The 15,982-nt window shown below is 43.8% G+C and overlaps 1 protein-coding gene across 2 annotated transcripts in view; it reads left to right on the top strand.

Moving 5' to 3' along the window:
- The window catches only part of Dgkg (diacylglycerol kinase gamma), a 188,301-nt gene that overhangs the window by 165,483 nt on the left and 6,836 nt on the right, over positions 1-15,982 (top strand). For both annotated transcript variants that reach the window (XM_034515695.2, XM_034515694.2), the window contains 2 exons: positions 8,254-8,374; positions 10,727-10,787. In XM_034515695.2, the coding sequence (XP_034371586.1) occupies positions 8,254-8,374; positions 10,727-10,787 (182 nt within the window). The remainder of the gene's footprint in view (positions 1-8,253; positions 8,375-10,726; positions 10,788-15,982) is intronic.

Genomic DNA, 15,982 nt, shown 5'->3' with positions numbered 1-15,982 from the left:
TGACATTTTTTTCCAGGACTTTCTTTCTTCTTGAAAAATCTCCCTGTGCCCTGCTCTTCCCCACTTCGGCTGATACATGGTTCCTCCCCCTCTAAAGCACCCATCTCCTAAAACACAGAGGTTTACAAGCCCTTTCTCTCCCATGCAGCACCTTCGTCAAAGCCCTGGCTTACCCCCAAGACACAACCACAGACCGAAGGGAGCCATTTTCTCCCCCTGCTCCCTACACAAGCAGCCCGCAGGCTCTAGAAGCAGCCATGGCATCCCTGTTTCTATAATTTCTCTTGCATCACCAATGCTTGTACTGAATGTTCTGTCTCCTTCATAGTGGTGACAGGCCAAGGCCTCTCTGCTTTTGGCCAGTCAAGAAACTGACCTTCCTCTTGGAAGGAGAGCTCAAACATGCTTAGGGATGGTATGCATGAGTCTAACTGAGAGAAACTGAGGCCTTGGCATGGGAAGTGATTTACCTATAGTCATGCTACTAGGCAGAGCCCAAACTGAGCAATATCTCATCTCTCACCTGTCAGACCAGCATCTTCTCTCCCTGATAGCTTGCCATTTCTTTCTTCTCAGAGCCTAGCTTCTGCTTCCTACTCCGTTCTTGCCTCAGCCAGGCTCAAAACTGACTTGTCCTCTGGCTACCTTTGTGCCTTGATGAAGCTTGACAGGTATAAGACTTGAAGTCTAGGAACTAATGTGACAGGCACATGGCACAAAAGAAGGGGTCCCTGCAGGAATGGATGTCAAGTCTTTATGCTTGTAGAGCCCCAGGAACAAGAGAAAGCAAGGTAGATTACTCGCTTGTTCTATGTGTTCTCTCTCTCTCTCTCTCTCTCTCTCTCTCTCTCTCTCTCTCTCTCTTTCTCTCTCTGTCATGAATGTGCACACACAAGACACCACAGTTGTAGTTTGGATACCTGAGGTTCCATTTTAGGCACTTTTTAGCATAAAGAAAACAGACACAGGGACGTATCTCTTGCCAAGATCTGAGCAAATCCTTCCTAAGGAAACATAAAATCACAATGACAGCAACTGCTTTCTGAGGACCTCCTTCCAATGAGATGGGGTTTGTACAGAGCACTTGCTGCTCTGCCAGGAGGACGTCATGTCTACCTTCCAGAGGGTATACTCAAAGTCCCCAGGAGAAGTAAGTGAGTAACAGGATTCAGACCCAAGAATGTGGTACTCATGCTCTGTATAGGGCTGAGAACAAGAGAGACAGGCTGTGAAGGCTTTCTGTATGCAGCAGTGTCTCCCTCCATGGCTTTCTCCAAGTTGAGCCCCACCCTTCAGGCTCACTTGTGTACTTGCTTTGAAATGCCTTTGCCAGGAGCTGAGCTGTGTCTGTACTCAGTCCAGTTGGGGCTCCGGTGAGCTTGACTCCCAGCTTTAGCACTGAGCTTCCAAGACCACATAGACCATCTCTATGGAGATGTGAAGGCAAGAGAGGAGCACGAGGTAATGCCTGCCACGGCTTCAGTGGTCAAGTCTGCAGCAAAGCTTGTCAGCCTCCACTGACCTGGTGGTCCCACTGCCAAGCAGAGCTAGGCTGTGTCTTTCCTTTTTGCAGAGGTAAGGATGGCCCAGGACCCACCGACACACATTGGCTTCTTTGAGACACAGCAACAAGGGGCATTGCTTCATATTCACTCAGTACATCAAGGCATGTTTTATTACCTCTCACGGGCATGATTGGTCATCTTCTAAATTCCTAAGTTGAAGCTCTAAACTGTGATACCTACGAATGTAATTAAAATTTGATTCAGGCTCTTTTTTTTTTTTTTTTTTTTGTAAAGTTAGCATATAAATTAATAGGTCTTGTTTGTCTCTTTTCCTATCTCCCTGCCCCTTCTTGCTGGCTTTAAATTGTCCCCTTCCTTCTTGTGTGTCATATGGAATCAATCATTACTCTCTTTACCTTTCCTTCCCTCCTTAACATCTCTTCTTCTTGTTTCTACCTTCATGACCTGCATGTGAACACACACACACACACACACACACACACACCTGGAGTCCATGTGGACAAGAAGTATGTGTGATTTGTCTTCCTACGTCTGCCTATTTGCTTTAAGAAAATGGTCTCCAGTTTTATTCATTCTCCCACAAACAGCATAATTTCCATTCACATGTAAAGCTAAATAAATTGCATTGTGTGTATGAACCGTGTTTTCTTTATCCATTGGTCTGTTGATAGACATCTAGGCTGGGTTCATTTCTTAACTGTAGTGAAGAGCCACTAAGACCATGGCTGTGCCTTATATTTCTGTAGCATTTTGACATAGTATCTTTTGGAGAATATATATATATATATATCCTTTTAAGTGCTATAGTTTGTCATTGGTTCTGGTTTTTATTTTTCAAGGAACCTCAAACATGCATGGGTTTACATTCTAGAAACAGAGCCCTTAAGGGTGTGTTTAAGCAAGCATGAGGCTGTTAAGATGAGCCATGATCTAATCTCATCTCTGTCCTTATATGATATAAATTTTGGAGCCAAGTGGTATGTGAATACACAGAAGTTTATCTGTGTGGTCAAGACAGCAGTGGCCTGTAAGCCAAGAAAAGCCCTCAAAGAAAGCCAACCTTGCTGGCACCTTGACTTTAGACAGGGTGTGGTCCCTCTGGCTTCCAGAGCTACTGGCAGGTCTGAAGTTGTGTCCAATGGATACCAGGGTTCTGCCAGCTTTTACCTGTCATTGTTGAGTTCTGGCCCCTCCTCCTGACAGTTGTTAGGGCTAAGTAAAGAAAAGCAAAATGGCATTGAGATAAAAGGTGGGAAGAGAGTAGAGGCACGAAAGACGGAATGGGATGCTCTTTTTGTCCAAAGCGTATCTTGGTTTCTGGCCTCTTCGTGGAGGTAAGAGGTGTTGGGGCGCTCAGTCTGATATGCTGTTTTGAGGTCTAATGTTGTGGTTTGAGGATCCTGTGAACAGCTCTAAGAAGCCAGACGGGAGGAGAGAAACAGTCACACTGTAGCACCAGCCCTCAGCGGGCACTTTCACACACTTAGGGAGCATTACAATCCCTAATTTTCACTTGAGGAAGTTGTAGATCAAAGCAGTCAGGAAGTAACTTGCTTCTATTCTTCTCCTGAACTCCTGTGGGCACTTTTATTACCTCAGGCTCAACTTCTCAAGCTTGAATGTGTCTAGGAATCTTCCAGAGGGCTTGTTAGAACACAGTCTGTGAGGCTCAACCTCCACGATGTCTGATTCCACAGCTGGGGGCGGGGGGAAGGATTTGCATTTCTCACAAGTTCCCAAGTAATGAAAAGACTGCTGGTCCAGGACTACACTCTGGGAAGCACTGGCCAATGGCAACAGAAGCTTAGCTAACTGGGTAGCAAAGTGTGGTGCACTTTGGAATCACTGAAGACTGTTTCAGAATAAATGTGATGCCTGGTTTGCATGTCCACGCATTTTAACTGATAGAAGACACAGCCTGGGCCCCAGTGCTCAGGAAAGCCCCCCAGGTAAGGCTAACATACAGCAAAGTTTGGCAACTGCTGGCCTAGTCACACTCTCTCCGAATTGTTCTCACTGTTGTCTTCAGCTGCCCATTCCTGAGGCCACAGGTAATCGGCCACTGACCAGTTCTGCTCACAGCACCCACTCACATTTCACTCCCGAGTCTCACACACCTCTGCTCTCGCTCCCCAAGGCTCTCACGTGCCTCCTTTCTTGTCATCCTTTTATCTCTTTCCACATCCAACCCAGACATAGCTATACAGCAACTGCAGTTGTAGTCTGCCATCAGTAGACACGACCCCATCCCTTCCCTGGTTGACTGTGTGCTGAAGACCTTGAGGAACCTATCAAACTAAAGGCAGAGCACCCCAGAGAACCTTCTGGAACTAATGTTTGGTATTTGTCACCATGAGTAGCAACTAACAGGTTTTAAAAATATTACCTTTTGGTTATGATACAACTATGTATTTAAAGAAACACTTAGAAAAGCACAAAGAAGAATTTGCATTACTTTAATTAGCCAGATTTCACCATTGTTAAGATTTTACTGAGACTTCTCCTTTTCTTATATGCATTGTCTTGCCTAGTTGAGAACATGCTACCTAAGTAAACTCATTTAATGACATCATAATTAATCATCACATAAACATTTTTACAATGACTAAATATGTGTATTGCCATTTTTAAAACAAAGTCTCACATAGTAGCCCAGGCTTGCCTGGATACTACTTTGTAGTCCAGGCTGGCCATGACTTTTCCTCCCTTAGACTCTTAGGTGCTGGGATTATGAGCATGAACTACCATACCTGACTTGTAGATATTTTAATGGAAGCAGAATTTTCCATCATGTAGATACCATACCAATTGTTTGACTATTTCTGTGCAGGAAGAAATGTGGTGGTTGTTTGTTTGTTTGTTTGTTTGTTTGTTTTGTAATGCTACAGTGCATGTGTTTTCATGGACTTGGGTTCTGTCCATGATTTCTCAGACAATCCCAAAAGAGTAGCAGAAGAAGTAACGTAAAATGTTCAGACTTATTATATTAGGCAAATTATTCTCAAAGCCTATTCTCCTTATAGCATCTTGATTGTGGAGGAACATATGCTGCATCTTCTTTTACCAAGCCCTTGGTGGTTTGCTTGATGCCACTGAGGACTGAGTGTCTGGTGGTGACTTGGTCAGATGGGCATTTGTAAAACTGAATGCCAGAGGCTGAACAGGTTAGAACTGATGTTGTCCTTGCTACCCTACCCTTTGTTCCCACATTCTCCCCTCTCCATTTTCCAACACCACGTCTTCCTCCTTTCCTAGAATGCAAATGTTAGATGGACACTGTGCACAAAGCCTTGTCACCAAGGAATAGTAAGGACAGTGGCGGAGGCCTGACGCGAGGGTTACACAACTCGTGCCTCACTTTAGACACAAGTCTCTAAATAATAATTCTCTTTAGGGAAAAATTAACTTTCCCTCTGTCCTGTGCCTGTCAACCCCATATATGACCATCTCTGTCCCTGGTATATTCTCCTGTCTTCCTCCTCCCAACCCAGAAAACCAGCTTGACATTCAACTATCTTTGAAATGTTCTCAATACCAATCTCCTTCAACTTACCCACTCAGCACCAGCTCCCCACACATCCCTGACCTCAGAGTTCAATCTGGGCATTTTCTTCACCCCATTTTGTTTCTCCTTCCTAGACAAGACTCCTTCAGCATTAGAACACTTTGTACTGCCGGTTCCTAACACAGTGCCTAAAACTTTGCTGCTCACTCAGTCAATTCTGTGAATGAGTGAATGATTCCTGCTTAACTAAGGTGCATAGACATTCTATCTTAAACATTAATGAGTGGAGGAGTATAAAAGAAAATATGGACATGACACAATTGCCAAACGCTCTCTGAATCATTGGTACCCAAGGTAAAACAGACACCTGGTGTACCAGATGTCCCAGTTCTGGATTCTGTGTTCTAAACACAGAATCTAAACATTCACTGTTGTTTGTGCCTAGACACTGCCTTACATTCTGTTCTCTTTCATCTTAGTACAAACTTAATGTATACATAAGTATCTCTGTGGCAGAGAAAGAGAAGAGAAGTTGGGTGATGACAGATTTCTTTTTTAAGTATGACACAAAGAAAACTAAAACCTTGGGCTATTTATAGTTATCGCACAAAAGAAGGGCCTTGATGCTTAGTTACTTTAGGAAAGAATGTGGAGTAGATTTCTTTAAGACTTCCTCAGTAGGTATTCCAGAAAGCTGACAGAAAGATAATTAGGCAACGGTAGAAAGAGCCAAGAGCAGCTAAATTCTGCATTCAGGGGTCAGAGTCAGGCTTAGGGCTAGGGTGACAGAGAGGAGCCACCTTTGTTACACCCGAGAAGGCAGAGTACATATTCAAAAGTAAGATGACAACAATATAATAAGCAAGCCCCTAGCCCCTTCCCCTACACGTGTCTCCCCAGTCCCACATCTGTGCCAGCCCTTCCCCCACCTGCCCACTCCTGCTGGTGAGATCAGCCTTCATTACAGCTCTTCCAGAGCCAGGAAGCAAGGTACTGTGTGGGAAGTGATGGCTGCGAGGTACTGTGTGGGAAGTGATAACAACTTTAAAGCCATTCAATGGGAAAATTTGTTAAAAGACCAAGACATTGTAAAGCTGAAACACTTGAGTCTATTAAGTCCCCTGCTCTTTAGAACATTTTGTTACCAGGGCATGTATCAAGAAGGGAAACACTGAGCCATTGAGCTCTGTCAGATACCAAAGCCTGGTATAAAGTGCAACATTTTCTAAGGCATCTGTTTCTGCCACTGTACCGAATAACTTCTAAAAAGTTCTGCCTCCTCTTCTCTCCTCTCCTCTCCTCTCCTCTCCTCTCCTCTCCTCTCCTCTCCTCTCCTCTCCTCTCCTCTCCTCTCCTCTCCTCTCCTCTCCTCTCCCCTCCCCTCCCCTCCCCTCCCCTCCCCTCCCCTCCCCTCCCCTCCTCTCCTCTCCTCTCCTCTTCCCCTCTCCTCCCCTCTCCTCCCCTCCCTTCCCCTACTTTTCCCTCCCCCTCCTCTCCTCCTTTACCTTCCCTTTCCCCCTCCCCTCCCTTCTCCTCCTCTTTCCTCCCTCCCCTCCCCTCCCTACCTTTCCTCTCCTATCACAGCACCATGCCCGTGGCTTCCCCACCCCGAGAAGTACTCTGTTACATTTCTCTCCCTCCTCCTTCCTCATCATCTGCATCCTCTTCTCTTGCTTCCTCCCACCCTGCCTCCTGAACCTCCCATAGCCTATGCCATTTTCATAGACATCATTAGACCAGCACAAGAAGCTAAGGCTCTGCAATGGTTATCCAACCCTCTGTGGTAAGGGGGCTAATTAAGTGACAGGAGAGTTAAACATTCATTGTTGATTGCTCCAAACTCCTTCAGAGAGCCTCGAGCATTGTCCTAAACAAACCTTACCCTTTTATGGCTTCTTGTCCCAAGTCCAAATGAGAGCTTAAGGAGACAGTACATTTTCAGGGATGTGGAGAAAGGTGAACTTAAGGATGGAGTGTGGATGGATGCAGAGGAGGAAGCTGTAGGCTTTTCACAGATGATCTGGCTTGTATGTCCCTCGGCAGCTAATGACTGTCAGTGATCATCAGTTTAGACTTCAGGGTTGACATGTTCATGGTCAGTCCAGTGCTATGGTTAACTGTCTTCATTAGGTATACAGTCATCAATGGAGTGTTTTTAAAACAGCCATCTTCTAAACAAAGAATTTCCTCACTAATGTTAAACAGCACATCGTTAGAGGACAGAGGCCATGTCCTAAACGAACAAAAAGTCTTGACAGAGCTTTTTCATTGGTGTCTATGAGTGGAATAGCCTTAATCTGAGAAAATTCACTCTTCTTCCATTGACAAAGGGACTAGACTTTTCTTTAAACTCTACATCTTAATTTTGCTTCTGTTCTAATTGCACAAACAGTAGTATTTTAAGGTGAGTATTGGACCCAGCACCCAATATTACCCCTGCCATCATTCTCACAGTGGAAAATGGAGGCAGAAACCCAAGCAGAATGGATCACTCCTTTCAGGATGGAAATCAAAAGCCATTGCCTTCATAGTAGGCAATTGATCCTGTAGCATGGAGCCTGGGATTTGGGTTTTTCTACCTGCTTTTCTGCTGTGATCTGCAATGGCCTGGGGTAGGTGAAATATGCTTCTCCTTTGCTTGGCTTATGATGGGGTATCCTGAAAGAGGACCTTAAACTTCCTTGGGATGTGTACAGAGGGTGGTTCACCAGCAGCTAAGCATGGGCCAAATTCAAAGTTACTTATCAGTCATCATTGGCAGAGCTAAAGTGTTGCCCTGACATTAAGAATAACAGACTACAGACTCTTCCACATTCACTCCTGTCCTAGTCTCAACTCAATACGTCTCTAGCTACATTGGTGTATTTCAGAAATAGCTGATTTGTCATTTATGATGGTCTAGATTTGAAGGGGCTTCTTGATGTCAGCCTATTCATTGGATACATATTAATCTTCTAAATCAAAGCTTTTTTAAAAACCCTATAACTTGGGGTCTGCTCATAGAAAGGTCCATCCATATATATATATATATATATATATATATATATATATATATATATATATATTTTTTGATAAAAGTGTGTGACTCAGTATATGAAAGCATTCTTGGATGGGAGATGAGAGGATGCAGATAGACCTGGGTTGGCCATCCGGAGACCAGACCTTCTAGACAGACTGAGGAAGAGAGATGAGTATGCATGCTTTTTGCTGTTCACTCTGCAGACCTCAGTGACCAGCTCCTTGAAGTGGTGGGTCTAGAGGGAGCCATGGAGATGGGACAGATCTACACTGGCCTGAAGAGTGCGGGTAGGAGGCTGGCCCAGTGCTCCTCTGTCACCATTCGGTAAGTCTCCTTATGACCCAGCATCTTTAGGGTCTTTCCTACCTCCTTGAACCTTCAGGCAGATAACAAAATAACTACAAAATTACCTTTGGATTTCAGGCTAAGGCAAGTTGGGAAAAGAAGCTTGGGAGTTACAGAGCTTCCCCTACTCCCACCCACTCTCCATACAAATCAGCATGCCCATTGGTGTCCTCCTTGTTAAAGTCTTAGGTGTAACTCTTCTGTTGTTTCCAAGAGATACAATCTCCACAGCAAATCTCTGTTCCTCTGGCTCTTGCCATCATTCTGCTCCCTCTTCTGGCATGGCCCCTGAGCCTCAGGTAGAGGAGTTGTATTGGCATTATCTTTTAAACAGGATATAATTGGCTGTCATCAACCAGACAGTCCATCATAGCCTCTCCTCTAAACATTACCTGGTGAGGTAAACAGTGCATATATAAATATTTATTATATATAAAGGCCAGGGCCCAAGAGGTCCAATTCTTTGCCCTTTTCTCTTTATAGTTTTAAACTATTTGATGTATGACAGGCGTCACAGCTGCTCTTCTGTATGTGGATGACAGACCCTGTGTGCCTTCATACGCTAAACCACTGTCAACAAACATCTTGTACTGACCAAGAGGATAACAGGCTTTTGGGACATGGGTGACCTGACCAGTCACTGCATTTCTGTGACAGTGTGGGGTCTGGTGTGGGGGGATGTTCTAACTTTAGTTCCCTCTGGTTACCTGGGTTTTGTTTTGTTTTGTTTTGTTTTGTTTTTCTCAGCTTCTTACCTAAGCTGGCAGTTTGAGAAGTCTTCGTTCTCTGGCTTCTCTCCCTTGTTACAGATCATATCTGTTGGTTTGCCTGGGGGTCTTCTAGAGGGAATGCTGGGGTAAAGGGTTCCCCAGAGGCATTTGAGTGAAGAATCTTTCCTCCCAGAAACCCTGGGCAAGTGTCAGTGAGAGCACAGTTGGGGAATCTATTCTTGGTCCTTCCATCATCCCTTGGTCCGATCTCTCCTGAGGTTCCCTGAGGGTCTGTTCCACAGTCCCCTTGTCAGATCCTATCTCTGGATTATCTGTCTCTTCTATTCCCAATACTGTATGCCCTTTCTCTCAGAGCCATTGCTGTCGTGGGACCCTTGTTTTCCAGATTGACAGCTGCAACCCTCGTCCAGAATTCTAAAACTGACGGGGCCAGTTTGTCCATAGAATGTCACGGCCTTAGCTTTTATAGATTACAGAAAACACAGTGTCCTGGCTGCCAAGGAATCTAAAAAGTTAGGTATCCAGGGGGCTTTTCCCAGCAGCCAACAGATCTATTGCCAGGTGGAAACAGAGGGCTAAAAGGGTTTCCCAGAGGCATTTGACTGAAGAATCTTTCCTCCCAGAAACCCTGGGCAAGTGTCAGTGAGAGCACACCTCAGATGCTTGCTTCTCCATCCATAAGTACACAAAGGCCTCCTTCCTGCTCATTTTTGTTTTTATTATCAAATGTCTTGCTTTTGTTATGAAATATACTCAGAGTCCACAGGAGAATTATTATATCGAAATAGTGCTTTCCCCTCTTGTTTTGTAATTTTCAAAATAGAAAAGCTGCCAAGCTTAGGAAAGGGCTTCCTGTCCAGTGGGTGCTGACTGTTCACATGCCCTTGGCCAGAGGCCTCGAAAGGACTGCCCTCCTCACAAGACATCAGAAGACAAGTTAGAGGTCTACAGAGCCCACATGCCAAAGGAGCCTTTCCCAAGCAAGAGAGCAGCACTTCTTCCTTAACCTCTCCCTCTACACTTGGGGTCACTATTCCTATTTGTCACTTTCCAAGCAAGGTACAGTGCAAACAAACCCAGAGAGTAGCCTGCTTCTGGGAGTTGAGTGCATATGATGATATCCTCTATAGCTTAGAGACTTTAACTCTTGGATATGTTGCGACCAATCATTCAACGGGGAGAGTAAGCCTTTTCCTACACCAGAGTGGAGCTCGGTATGAGCCTCTTTCCCTCAGGTTGGTCGCTGGACTGAGGTGTGACTGTTCAGCAGTGGGGCTGCCATGTTTACTGGCCAGTTTTCCAGGTGGTTGTGGCTCTCAGTGTGCCCACGAGTTTCTCAAAGAGAGTTCTGAAGACAGAAGCCAGAGAAATAAATGCCTATGGTAACTAATGAATGACAGGTCCCTAGGCCCAGTCCCAGACCGGCCACATCCAGTCCCTGATATGGATTGAAGACTATATTTTTAGAAGTTCCTGTGGTCTCCGTGAACCCCTCTCAGTGAGCAAGTGACATCTGCCCACGTCTTCCTCTGTGGTGGGAGTGATGATGGCTCCCCAACTCTGAGGGTCTCACCGTGTCTCTTTGGTTTGGGGGCTCTAGGACTAACAAGCTTCTGCCGATGCAAGTGGATGGAGAGCCCTGGATGCAGCCGCAATGCACGGTGAGTGAGCCAGTCTTGGGGGAGAGAGTGAGAAGCGTGGTTGCGTTTTACCCTTGAACATACTGACTTGATATAAAATCACTGCATCTCAACGTTACAAGCCAGTAATTGCTGGAATTAGGCAGGATGGAGGGAATCTCTACGGTTTATTGACTCTGATGAACCTGTGTTGAGAAAAACCCATCCAGTCTTGTCCTGTGTCTAAAATCAGGTGGCCAGGACATGACAGCAGTGGTTCAACTTTCACAAGTGCCACTGATCTTGCAGAGGACTCTTGAATTAGGTTCCTACCCACCTGTGTCAGGTGGCTTAGAACTGTCTACAACTCCAACTTCCAGTGGATTCCCTTGGCATCCGCTTCCTTGGGCACCTGCATTCATATGCTCATGTGCACAGGCATGTGCACCTTCCACACACACATACCCACCACACACACCCCACCACCACACACCTACTTTTAAATAATTAAAGTAAGTCTTTTTTTTTTTTTTTTAATGACTGGAAGAAATCAAATACTTTCCCCATGTGGCTCAGTGATATCACAAGACAGGGGCTGCCATTCATTTAAACGGAAACACTGATTTTTGAATAAGCAAATTCTTTCCACATTCACAGCATACCCTCCCTCAGGATTACTCTTCAAAAACTACAGTTTACTCTGAAAAATACTGTAAAGTCCAAAAACTCATATATAAGGAGGTATTAGCCTGTGTGGATGTAACGAACATCACAGATTGGCCAGCTGGGAGGGAAATGGATGTCTTACATTGGTTTGGTTTCCTTCTGAGGACTGAGCTCAGGGTGCAGAGCAAGCACCCTACCACTGAGTGACCCTCAGCCTTTGGGGTTTTCTTGAAACAAGGTCTTGCTATGTAGCTTAGATTGACATCAAGCTCATAGTCCTGCCTTTGCCCCTCTGCCTCTCTGCTTCTTTGCCTCTTTGCCTCTCTGCCTCTCTCTGCCTCTCTCTGCCTCTCTCTGCCTCTCTCTGCCTCTCTCTGCCTCTCTCTTTGCCTCTCTCTGCCTCTCTCTTTGCCTCTCTCTCTGCCTCTGCCTCCAGCTTGCTGGGGCTCTAGGCATAAGCTGCCAATGCCACTACATCATGAGTCCACACTGGTGATTTAAACATCTGAAATATATATATATATATATATATATATATATATATATATATATATATGCCCTTCTGGAGGCTAAAACCCCAAATCAAAGTCTTAGCAAGGCTGGTTTCTGGTGTGGTCTGAATCCACCAAAACTAGTGTCCTTAGACGTAGAGGAAGAACCACAGAGCACACATACATGGAGGGACAATCTTGTAACAATGCAATAGGAAGGTATCAAGTCAGCTGCAAATTAGAAGATGTTTCTTAAAACACACACCTAAAACAAAGGAATATATATTATATATGTTACATGTCATACATACATATATGTTATATTGCTTATATGTTACATATATTATGCTGGGCAGTGGTGGCGCACGCCTTTAATCCCAGCACTTGGGAGGCAGAGGCAGGTGGATTTCTGAGTTCAAGGCCAGCCTGGTCTACAGAGTGAGTTCTAGGACAGCCAGGGCTACACAGAAAAACTGTCTCGAAAAACAAACAAACAAACAAACAAACAAACAAACAAACAAAGAATTTCTGTAACCCGATTGCTGGGTAATCAGAGAATCCCTGGAACTCTTCAGCCAGCCCATCTAGCCAAACGATAAGCCATGGACTCAGTGACAGACTGTGTCTCAAAAAGACAGGATAGAGAGTGATAGAAAATACTGACATCAACCCTGAACCTCCACAGGCATGAGTACACACATGCGTGCACACTACAAGTATATGTGTGCATATGTGTACTTTACCTCTTACATACACATATATATACCCCATGTACACAAATGAACTAAAGTGACTGAAAAATTATACCTAAAAATAGAAAACTACAAAGCAATATGACTCAAAAAGAATATGATGTTAACATTCAAGCCAAAGTATAGCTAGGTCAGTAAAATATCAAAAGGATCGTTCAACCCTGAGGGCACATTATAGGAATGAAAAGGGGAAGCTGCTATCAATGGCTTAGAGAGAGAATTTGCATGATAATATAAATAGATAACCCAAAGCATTCGATTGCGTTTCTTTTCTGAAAGTTTCATTTTAATTTTAAGTGTGTGTGTGTGTGTGTGTGTGTGTGTGTGTGTGTGTGCATGAGTACAGGTGCCAGCAGAGGGCGTTGGATCCCCTGGGGCTGGAGTTACAGGTGTTTGTATATGGGTACTGTGCACCGAACTGGGGTCCTCTGTAGGAACAATAAGGCATCTCTTCAGCCCAGCATTTTGTTTGTTTGTTTGTCTTGAGGCAAGGTCTTCCTGTGTAGCCATGGATGGTCCAGAATTGCTATGTAGACCAGGCTGGCCTCAAACTCACTGAAATCTGCCTGCCTTCTAAATGCAAGGATTTCAGGAGTTTAGGAGTTGCCATGCCTGGCAACAATTTTTTAAAAGGAGATTCATAGAATACTAGGACTAGCTAGATGGTGGTGGCACGCACCTTTAATCCTAGCACTCCAGAGGCAGAGGCCAGAGGATCTCTGAGTTTGGGGCCAGCTTGGTCTACAGAATGAGTTCCAGGATAGACAGGGCTATACAGGCAGACTCTGTCTCAAATACATATATACAAACAAACATACATACATACTAGAATTAGAAACTCCTTCAAAATAATGAAACTTTCTGTCAAACCAATAATAAATATTTTACTAAACACAAAAACTTCAGAAAAATTTCCATTAAATTCATAGACAAGAAATAAATGCTAATACTGCTTGGCAGTTCTAGCCAATGCAATATATGCAAAATATAAAATAAATATAAATATTTGGGAAACAAAACTGTCATTATTGTTAGGAATTGGGACCGCAGAAAGCTCAAGAAATCAGTGGGAAACCTCATAAAATAAATTATTTCAGCAAAGTCCTACAGGAAAGTAGACAAAAATAATAGCTTTCCTTTATACCAGCAGCAATCAATCCAATGAATCTACTAGAAAAAATATTATAAAAGTAGCAACAAGTTATAAGATATGCAGCTATATTGTAGACAATAAATAAGGGTACATATAAAATATAAACAGTTTTAGAAACTGAATATGTAAACCTTCTTAGTTTCTTTTCCCGTTGCAGTCATAAAACATCCTGACAAGAGCAACTTAAGGGAGAAAGGGTTTAATTCAGCTTACAGTTAGTTAATTATGGTTAGAGTCCATCCTAATGGGGAAGTCACAGAGGCAGGAGCCTGAGGGAAGTGGTCACACTGCATCTGCTGTCAAGAGCAGAGGGTATGCAGACTAGTGCTCAGTTTACCAAGACCCCAGGCCTGGGGAATGGTGCCACCCACAGTGGGCAGGGCTTCCTGGCTCTGTTTACAAAGACACTCCTCCACATGCCAACCTGATCTAGACAACCCATCAGCTTTTCTGAAATGCATTTTGAACCATGTATCAGGAAGAACCATGGCTGGCTCATCAATTAAGAGCACTTTCTGTTTTGCAGTGAACTCGGATTTGGTTCCCAGCACCCACATAGTGGCTTCCAACCATCTATAACTCCAGTTCCTGGAGATCCAATGCCTTCTATGTGCTTTTGTGGGTACTACATACACATGGTGCGCAGACACACAGGCAAAACACTCATAAACATACAATTAAATAAATCTTTAAAATATAGATATAAATGTCTAAGAATAGCAATTTCTACTCCATGCAGCATAACAAAAAGTAGAATTTTACGAAAATCCAACCTTTAGTGAGGAGGTGTAAAATTGAATTAATGAGTTTCAGTGTTTCACCTACATGTATGTATGCATACTGTGTGCAGGCTTGGTACCTTCAGAGGTCAGGAAACGATACTGTATCACCTGGAACTGGAGTTACAGAGAGTCATGGGCCACCATGTGGGTGTGGAAAACAACCCAGGTCCTCTGCAAGAGCAGCAAATGTTTATGCCACTGAGCCATCTCTCCAGCCCTATTGAAAAGTTTTAAATAAGCTACATGATATTCACCAAATAGAATAATTAATAATTTTTAGGCATTGGAAATAGAATTTCATAAAATTTTAAGGGCTGGAGGTACGTAGTGCAGTGGGCAAATGTTTTCCCAATATATGCAAGGCCCAGACTCACTCTCCAGCACTAAGATTAAATTAATTAATTAAAGGTAAATCTTAATTCTAAATTAAATAATAAGGACATTAAAGCACTGGCAACATAATATCAAAGCATAGTAGATTTAGAGGCTGGTTTCACTTTTAGTCAAAACACGCAAGCACAGAAATAAACAAATTGTTTTGTAAATGCTTAAAAATGAGCAGGTATCTGTTTATATAGAGAAACATTGTCTTAGGGTTTTATTGCTGTGAAGAGACACCATGACCAAGGCAAGTTTTATAAAGGACAATATTTAATTGGGGCTGGCCTACAGTTTCAAAGGTTTAGTCCATCATCAACAAGGCAACATCCAGGCAGACATGGTGCTGGAGAAGGAGCTGAGTTCTACATCTTGGTCCCAAGGCAGCAGCAGGAGAGACTCCTCTGCAGGCAGTCAGGCCTGTGTCTCATCGGTACTGGGTGGAGCCTGTGCATAGGAGGAGACCTCAAAGCCTGTCTACACAGTGACACACTTCCTAAAGCAAGGCCACACCTCCTATTACTGTTACTTCCCATGGACCAAGCATATTCAAACCACCACAAACATAAATACATACATAAAATATATATTTATTAACAATGTCTGCCTTACACAGTGCTGTAAAATGGCATCTCATGCTTCACTACCCGTTAAGTGGTTTCATTGTTCATACTGTAACCACAGAATTGGGGATGTGGAAACAGGAGGATTACAAATTTAGAGTAATTGTCAGCTACATAATGAGTTTGAGGCTAGCCTGGGATGCATGAGACTCTGTCTCAAAAAGCAAAATTTAAAAAGAATCTCCTTCTAAAGCTGGAACGCAGCTAAATCATTAAATAAAATGACCATAGTTCTTCAACCCAGTAGCTTCCAAACTTGAGGGCATGTGGGAATTACTGGGGTTGGGGGCTAAAATTCACGTGACTGGAACATCTCTCAGAGTTCTAACCAAGTAGGTCTTGATGCCCAAGAACTGGACTTTCTGACAAATTCCAGGGATACCGTTTGCTGC

The sequence above is a fragment of the Arvicanthis niloticus genome, chromosome 12 (assembly GCF_011762505.2).
Source record: "Arvicanthis niloticus isolate mArvNil1 chromosome 12, mArvNil1.pat.X, whole genome shotgun sequence".
In the NCBI taxonomy this organism is placed as follows: domain Eukaryota; kingdom Metazoa; phylum Chordata; class Mammalia; order Rodentia; family Muridae; genus Arvicanthis; species Arvicanthis niloticus.
Note: the sequence above shows the minus strand (reverse complement) of the source record. Positions and strands in the feature narration are given on the sequence as shown.